The 8,764-nt window shown below is 33.7% G+C and overlaps 1 protein-coding gene across 1 annotated transcript in view; it reads right to left on the bottom strand.

Annotated features, from left to right (window-relative positions):
• Positions 1 to 6,397: 6,397 nt before the first annotated feature.
• LOC114007454 (polypeptide N-acetylgalactosaminyltransferase-like 6) overlaps positions 6,398 to 8,764 on the bottom strand; it is a 579,519-nt gene continuing 577,152 nt past the window's right edge. Inside the window, exon 5 of the mRNA XM_027771039.1 lies at positions 6,398 to 6,584. Within this exon, the coding sequence (XP_027626840.1) occupies positions 6,398 to 6,584 (187 nt within the window). The remainder of the gene's footprint in view (positions 6,585 to 8,764) is intronic.

Here is an 8,764-nt window from a genome sequence, read left to right as displayed (position 1 = left end):
GCAGACGATGCTGGATTTCTAAATAGGAAAGCATAATACTGTATTTTATAACATTTTCTTAGCTCCTGCTAGTTAGTATTTAGTCTGATGCATATTGTAATTTTAAAATAAAATCATTCTCACAATTTTAAATCTGAATGTTAAATCTAAACAATTCCAAGATTTATTTAAAGTGGCTAGCTCTCTATAAATCTGAGATATAAGAGTTGCTTGTCTTATAGTCTAGTAGAGTATCTGATGAAATACCAGCACTAAAACATTTTTGTCGACTGTCATCTCACAATCTTTATATGCACTCTACTGTTAGTATTTCATGATATAAAATAGAAATACACTTCCATTCTTCCTCTATTTTACAACCTTTTCACACGGATAATACCTTCCAACTTTGAACAGTCGTAAAACTTGTGCTAACTGATGTGTCTGCTTATGGAAACTTTCCTAATGTGTACTTGGAGACAATGAATTGAAATTCAAGACTGGTCATTAATATTTGTAAAATCATTTAAAAATAGTACGGTTATTTAAAAGATTTATAAACACTTTTAACTATATGAAAAGTTTAGGATTTAGGTTTTTTTGCTGTAATGTGGATCTTAGAAGGATTTTGTGGGTCTTAGAAATTCCTTTCCTATTTAGTCTGATGCATATTGTAATTTTAAAATAAAATCATTCTCACAATTTTAAATCTGAATGTTAAATCTAAACAATTCCAAGATTTATTTAAAGTGGCTAGCTCTCTATAAATCTGAGATATAAGAGTTGCTTGTCTTATAGTCTAGTAGAGTATCTGATGAAATACCAGCACTAAAACATTTTTGTCGACTGTCATCTCACAATCTTTATATGCACTCTACTGTTAGTATTTCATGATATAAAATAGAAATACACTTCCATTCTTCCTCTATTTTACAACCTTTTCACACGGATAATACCTTCCAACTTTGAACAGTCGTAAAACTTGTGCTAACTGATGTGTCTGCTTATGGAAACTTTCCTAATGTGTACTTGGAGACAATGAATTGAAATTCAAGACTGGTCATTAATATTTGTAAAATCATTTAAAAATAGTACGGTTATTTAAAAGATTTATAAACACTTTTAACTATATGAAAAGTTTAGGATTTAGGTTTTTTTGCTGTAATGTGGATCTTAGAAGGATTTTGTGGGTCTTAGAAATTCCTTTCCTATTGTGTGTGTTCTTTCCTTGTCTTTTTTTTTTTTTAATTTGGCATGAATGTTACTAACTGCTTTCAAAGCAAAATAAAATCTAGAACTTTTTGGAAGGCATTATTTGTATCACAAAGAAAATTGGTAAGGTAAGGGATAATGGCAACAACCTGAAATTCAACTCAAAATGTTATAAAATGAGTTCATAAGAAGGTAAAACAAATGCCTACACATTTGTGAAAAATGCCAAGGTTTATCAAAGAAAGGTAACAATAAACGTTTCATAAAATAATGTAGAGGCCCCTTACAGGCTTGTTAAGTTCTATAGTACTTATATACTAAATAGTATACTCAAATAGAAAAAAATGTATTTAATAATAACTTCTATATAAAAAACTGTGCATCCACATTATTCATTTGGAATTTCAACCTCAATTCTGAAAGACATGACAGTAATTTTTAAAACTTTAATTCATATAAAAACTACACATAGATCTTGTTGAAATGAAGATTCTGATTTATCCGGATGAGGCCTGAGATTCTGCATTTCTAAGAAGCTTCAAGATGTTGCTGATGTGGCTAGGCCATAAACCACACTTGAAATCAAGGATTTATGCTATCTGAGTGAAAATAAGCTGAATTTCTTTAAAAATTGCTGGTACTGCTAGCTTGGGATGAAAGTTTCAAGTCTCCAGGTTTTCCTTCAGCTAGTACGTACACAGAGAATAGCAGAACTTTGTGAAATGAAAACACTCATTTATCCACCTTTTTGAATCAGGAAGTTTGAAACAAGCGGGAACAAGAGCGAGTGAAGGTGTGTCTATGTGCTCGCACTGGTGCGCCTGCTCCCAGGTTCACGGTAGTACCTTCCTAACTTGCATTAAGGGAAGTAAGTGTGTCAGCAGCTCTCCCGTGACTATCCTCAATTTGAACTTGCATTCATCTAAGCATACAAAGTTCAGAGAATTGTCAGGTTCAAATATAGCCTATCTCTGAGGTTAAGCTCCATCTTATTTCACACATTTCAACATTTTCCATGTGGATGCCGTTAAGGTTGCCTGGAATTTGGAGATAAGCCCAGGATTAGTCCTGCTTTAAAGTCATCATAAAGCCTTGTTATAGGCCTCAAGTTAAGTTGTTAAATGCATTTCTCAGAGCTTACTGGGAAAAAAAAAAAATTTTTTTTTTTTTTTTTTTTATATATATATTTTTTTTTTAAGAAGTCACATTCACTAACTTTGGGAAGCTTCAGATAGCAAAAATACAGTGGTGGTTGTTGAAAACTTACCTGCAGGCCTGCACCTTCATGTTTTTATGGATGGTAGGCTTACGTTCTAAGGCTAAAAATCATTGTTTACTAAGCTTGCTTTAGGAAAAATATCTAAACTGAGTATGTTGGATGGGATATTCAGTCTTTTTTATTTTAAGCATTTTGAAAATTGGGGCAACTTATTCAAGCAGAGCAGATTTTGATAAGCTCTTGATAATGATTATCTATTATTCTATTAATATAATAATAAATATTTTACTAGTTTTCTTTCTCTACTGCTGTCAAACTCACTACTACACTATTTTTCAATTACTATGATACTTACATGTGTTAAAAACAGGAATTAATAATGATACATTTGTCTTAATAACACAGCTAAAACATTGACTTTTCTATTTTATTTATTTATTTCTGTCCTGTGTAGCCATTCTGCTGGCCTGGAGGACATAAAATAAAAAGTGGTAGTATTTCATCAAGTCTTGTCAAAATTTCATTGCCTCTGGCTAAAGGACATTGCAGAATATCTGGAGGAGGTATAATGCAAAGTTATTAAGTTGCATACTGAACCGAATTGGGATTGGAATGATTCCCTGAAAATAAATTTGAAGTGTAACCTGCAGAAATAATTTCTAAAGGAAAGTCAACAGGCTCCCTACATCTTTCTCCAAAAGAAATAATTTCTAAAGGAAAGTCAACAGGCTTCATACATCTTTCTACAACTTTAAATTTTGTCTAGACTATTTAATCTGATTTGTAAAGAGTAGGTGAAAAAACTTCTACATACTACAGATTTTAGAATTTCTAGGGTTGTCCAAAAACTAGTATAAGATAATCATAGCTTTTTAACACCAGAGCAATAGAGATAACAAAATAGAACAGAGTAGATAAAGTTTCTTAGAGGTCCTATAAATAAGAGATGCACTGGAATACCTTCTTTTTTATTAATATAGGAGTGAAACTAATCTTGAAAAGGATTCTGGTAAACACTCATATAAGACTATTCATACAACTTGGGTAGATAACATGATTGCCTTTTTAATTAAATTCTTACAATTTTATTTTGCTTTAGAATTTATAGTAGCTTACTGATATTGGAGATTTTTTTTAAATGCTAAAGCAGTTCTAATTTTTCTAATATGTTATGAATTTTTATAACAATCTTCATATGTCATCTGAGCAACTTCCATTGTTTCTTGAGCTCACTGGCTAGATTTTTGTGGGTTATATTTGATTAAATTGGGAAGATCTCTGCAATTAAGTGTGGAGGGTATTTAAGTGTATTCGGTGAGTATAGTTTAATAGCTGAGAGCAATTACTCCTGTATGTAGAGCATGATTCCCTTAACCAATCATGATTCTCGATCATATCTTCTCTATGAGGAGACTCTATTATTCTTTTCATTTTGATAAATTTGAAACTCAGAAAAATTAATTCACTCAATGTCATACAGTTAATGATGCTGCGATTTTGACCTGCATTCATTACCTTGATTACTTGTATTTCCCATAATTCAGAAAGCAGAAATAATGCTTCTTAGGCCCACCACTATAATATACATGAAATAATATTATCAAGTGAGATTTTTTATAGTCCAAAACAGAAAGTTGACAGAAAGATCTTTCCTATTTCATATATCTTTATAATTATAACATATCACAAAAGTTTTCAAAGTATTTTTATCACTTATTTCTTCCAAAGTTTACCTTTATTTCTACATATAAAATACTTTCAACTTGATAGTTCATAGGAATAAAATATATTAATGAATGATTTACCTAAGCATTAAAAGAATTATAATCTTTAAAAATATCCGATAAGAAAGTAAAAAAAAAAATCACTATTGCTATCCTAATAATCCTTTTTCTGTTGATCTACTTCACTAAGGCTTATTAAATTGACAGCTTACTTCCCAAGTAATATTATATGCAGAAAGATAGTTTATCAAAGTTGCCATTGTGACAAAGATGACAGTTATTTGAAGCCAAAAAAAGTAGGTCCTATTATTTTTATCTGTCTTTAAAAACTTTTAACTGAAAAGTATCTCTTAGAAATAATCAGTGAAAAATGACTTATAAGCCACAATTTTATTATTATTTTCATTTATTTATTTATTTATTTTTGAGAGGTTTTCGCTATAGGGCACATACGCTCACCAGACAGACAGAGAGAGACATAAAGACAGAAAGCGAGAAATCACCCCCCAGGGGGGATGGTCATGTCGCAATCCCTTCTCCTCCATTCTCCTCTTGGGATCTTGGGAACACCCGCACACGCGCCTGGCGTGAGTGCTAAACCACCGGGTCCGGGACGCGAACCGCAGTCGACTACGGGGGAGTCCAGCAACATAGCCATTATGCTAACTGCTGGTTCCCAAGCCACAATTTTATACTATCAAGTTGTTTCTTACTATATTACTCCCAGGTCACAAGTCTGTTGTAATAGTTTACCAACACAAAGTTAATTATGTAAAAGAGTTATCCAGAGAAATATCACCTATATTTTGTAGTACCCGTCAATCAAAAAAGACTACTTACTTACTTGGTGGTCTTCAACCTCAGATCTGTATTTTATTTTTCATTTAAGAACAAAATTTTAGCTTTACTAACATATTAAGTACCTATTATTACTATTTTAAGAGGGCTGAGCTAATAATGACTATTTTGACATAAGTAGTCCCAATTTGAATCAAAAGAAATGATTGCATAGTTTCAGCTGCTTTGTAAATTTCTGAACATTTCTATTCTGGATACTGGCTCTTATTTTCAGGTAATATTGAATGTATAAATGTCTACCTATGTAATACAATGCCAAAATGACTTCATATCCAACCCAAATGACTGATTTGGTAGTTTACATTTTAATAGAATGGTGTTAACCTCATTTTTGTCACATATGCTTCAATATCTCTTAATGCTAGGCCCGTCTTTACTCATTATTTCAGATGAATTATTGGAGACTATAACTGTGTTAAAGAAACCTCAAAATTAACACATTAAACAGTCTTTGCATAGAATTTTTGACTATGATGAAGAAGTGACATTTTTGCTGGTAATGAAATTTCCAAAACCTCAATTAAGCCACAGCATCTCAACATGCACTCTCTTTTGAAACCTAAGAAAACTAGTCAATCAAATTATTTTTCTGTCATTCTTTTAGATACAGTGGAGTTCAGTGACTCATTCATGCAATAAAATACAAATTAGAAAATTATACCCAAAATAGGTGAATATCATTGGAAAGCTTTCCTTCTCTAGGCTAACACAAGCCAATAAAGGAGGACTGTACTTTCTCTGCAGTATGAACAACTCTCACATTTAGATTGAATTTGATGTATGAAGTCCAACTCTCAGAAAACTTTCCATAATTTCATTCTCCTGTCTTATAAACCAACTCATGTTTTGTCAGAGTCATAAAAATATTAAAACTTATGTCAAATGTTCTATTACACAGTTTTGCTAGATTGTTCCGTTATGATTCTGATATGATAAAATTGCTAAGCAAAAATATGTAGTTGTGTCCCTTATAATTTCTAATATTTATGAAGCAACACAAATACAGCCTGGATCATGTCTCATACTAGTAAATAATAGTGTAGATACACTTTTCAGAAACAGAAACAAATTTTAAAGTTCTACTCAAATATTTCTCCACTCATATATACCTACAATACTATATTATGCAGTGTTTGTCCTGAAGCTGAAAGTAGAATTTGAGGCATTTTGCCAACACCTGTCTTATTTAAAACAGAAATGAAATGCAAATTTCTTATAGTTCCTCAAATGACATCGATAGCTTCTCATTAAGTTGCTTTTGCATCCAGTCAACATTTTATGAAATCACAATATAGATAAGACATAATTACCTTTCAGATGGAATCAGATCAGAACGAAACTCTCGCTGTCTGCCTTTTTTTCTTTTTTTGAGAAGATCTGAATGATTATGTGGGTGATAACAGAATCAGATCAACTGTATCTTACCTCTATCACTGAAGTCATCTACTAGGATGATTTCTGCTATGAGACTCTCCGGGGTTCGGTTAATTATGCTGTGTATGGTCCGCAGGAGTGAAGTCCAACCTTCATTATGAAATGGGATAATGATGCTGGTGTTTGGCAGTCTTTCCAGGTACATCTTGTGCTTACAGCTAGAGATGATAGAGGAAGAAAAACAGTTATGTCAAATGCAAAGCTGTAGTGTATCTTGTACTGTTATTTATTCATTGTGTTACCAGATGACTGTGGAAACATGACTTGGTCTAATACTTTCCCAACCAGAGCTTTTATGTCATAACAGTCACTGTACTCATTGACAGAATTCATTGATTCCTGTTCATTCTCTCTCTCCTTTTTTTCTTTTTTAAAGAGATCATTTTTTTTTTCCTGTAGGACATATGTGCTTGCTGGAGAGACAGAGAGAGAAAAAGTGAGAAATCACCCCCCCAGGAGGGGCAGGCAGGCCGCAATCCCTTCTCTATTCTCCTCTTAGGATTTTGGACACACATGCACATGTACACTGTGTGAATTTCAAGAAGCTGGGTCCAAGACTCAAAGAATGGTCAGCACTGTGGGAATAGAGCACCTTTACAACTACACCATCTGCTGGCCTCCATGCTCCCTCTTAATGAAGTTAGTTTATCTTGGTACCAGCAGGTGGCATAGTGGTTAAGGCACTGGACACTCCCACATGGCTCACCACAGTTCGAGTCCTAGATCTGGTGGCTTGCTTTCTCACTTTCCTTCTCTCTCTGTGTCCCTCTCTGGTCAAATTAAAAATAATAATAATAATAATAATGAAGAAATTAAATAAATAAATTATTATTTTTTAAAAAAGAAATTACTTTATCCTCTCATATCAAGAGCTCAAATATATCAGTGCATTGAATAATGTACTCTTGTTAATGCACATTTTCCCAATTGTTAAATAATAGAAAGATAAATGATATTCATCAAAATTGCTTCCACTGATACATAATTAAGCTTTAGATGGAGTACTTGCAAAGTTTTGAAGCTTTAACTTCTATAATAATTACACTTGGGGTTAGATTGTGGCACAGGGGTAATGCAAACAGATTCACACGAGAAGATCCTTGGTTCATGTCCCAAGACCTCATTCTGCACACTGCATAAGAGCTTGCATGCCATAATCCATACTGGCTGAGGGTGGGTGGATTACAGTGGGGATCTTATTGAGAGTGTCTCTCTCTCTATTTCTCTCTCTCTTTCATGGAAAAAGTACATTTTAAAACCTTTTTAAGAATATACTTAATTAGTCAGCTTTGACTGGGGAGTATGACAGTGACTGGATAGTATTTAAGGCTTTAAGAGGAAAAAAAATCTTTCAATTAAATGAAGAGTTAATCTGAAAAAAAATCTTTATTAAATATAACAGCATATGGGAACCAGCAGTTAGTGTAATGGCTATGTCGCTGGACTCCCACGTAGTTGACCGTGGTTCGCGTCCCGGACTCACGCCGGGCGCGTGTGCTTGTGTGCCCAAGATCCCGAGAGGAGAATGGAGAAGGGACTGCGGCGTGACCATCCCCCCGGGGGGTGATTTCTCGCTTTCTGTCTCTCTGTCTCTGTCTGTCTGGCAAGCGAAAGTGCCCTGTAGCAAAAACCTCTCCAAAAAATAAATAAATAAACAAACAAATAAATAAATAAATAGAAATCCCCCCCCCAGGAGGGACAGGCAGGCCACAATCCCTTCTCTATTCTCCTCTTAGGATTTTGGACACACATGCACATGTACACTGTGTGAATTTCAAGAAGCTGGGTCCAAGACTCAAAGAATGGTCAGCACTGTGGGAATAGAGCACCTTTACAACTACACCATCTGCTGGCCTCCATGCTCCCTCTTAATGAAGTTAGTTTATCTTGGTACCAGCAGGTGGCATAGTGGTTAAGGCACTGGACACTCCCACATGGCTCACCACAGTTCGAGTCCTAGATCTGGTGGCTTGCTTTCTCACTTTCCTTCTCTCTCTGTGTCCCTCTCTGGTCAAATTAAAAATAATAATAATAATAATAATGAAGAAATTAAATAAATAAATTATTATTTTTTAAAAAAGAAATTACTTTATCCTCTCATATCAAGAGCTCAAATATATCAGTGCATTGAATAATGTACTCTTGTTAATGCACATTTTCCCAATTGTTAAATAATAGAAAGATAAATGATATTCATCAAAATTGCTTCCACTGATACATAATTAAGCTTTAGATGGAGTACTTGCAAAGTTTTGAAGCTTTAACTTCTATAATAATTACACTTGGGGTTAGATTGTGGCACAGGGGTAATGCAAACAGATTCACACGAGAAGATCCT

Source organism: Tupaia chinensis, unplaced genomic scaffold, assembly GCF_000334495.1.
Source record: "Tupaia chinensis unplaced genomic scaffold, TupChi_1.0 Scaffold000179_1, whole genome shotgun sequence".
Lineage (NCBI taxonomy): Eukaryota > Metazoa > Chordata > Mammalia > Scandentia > Tupaiidae > Tupaia > Tupaia belangeri.
Note: the sequence above shows the minus strand (reverse complement) of the source record. Positions and strands in the feature narration are given on the sequence as shown.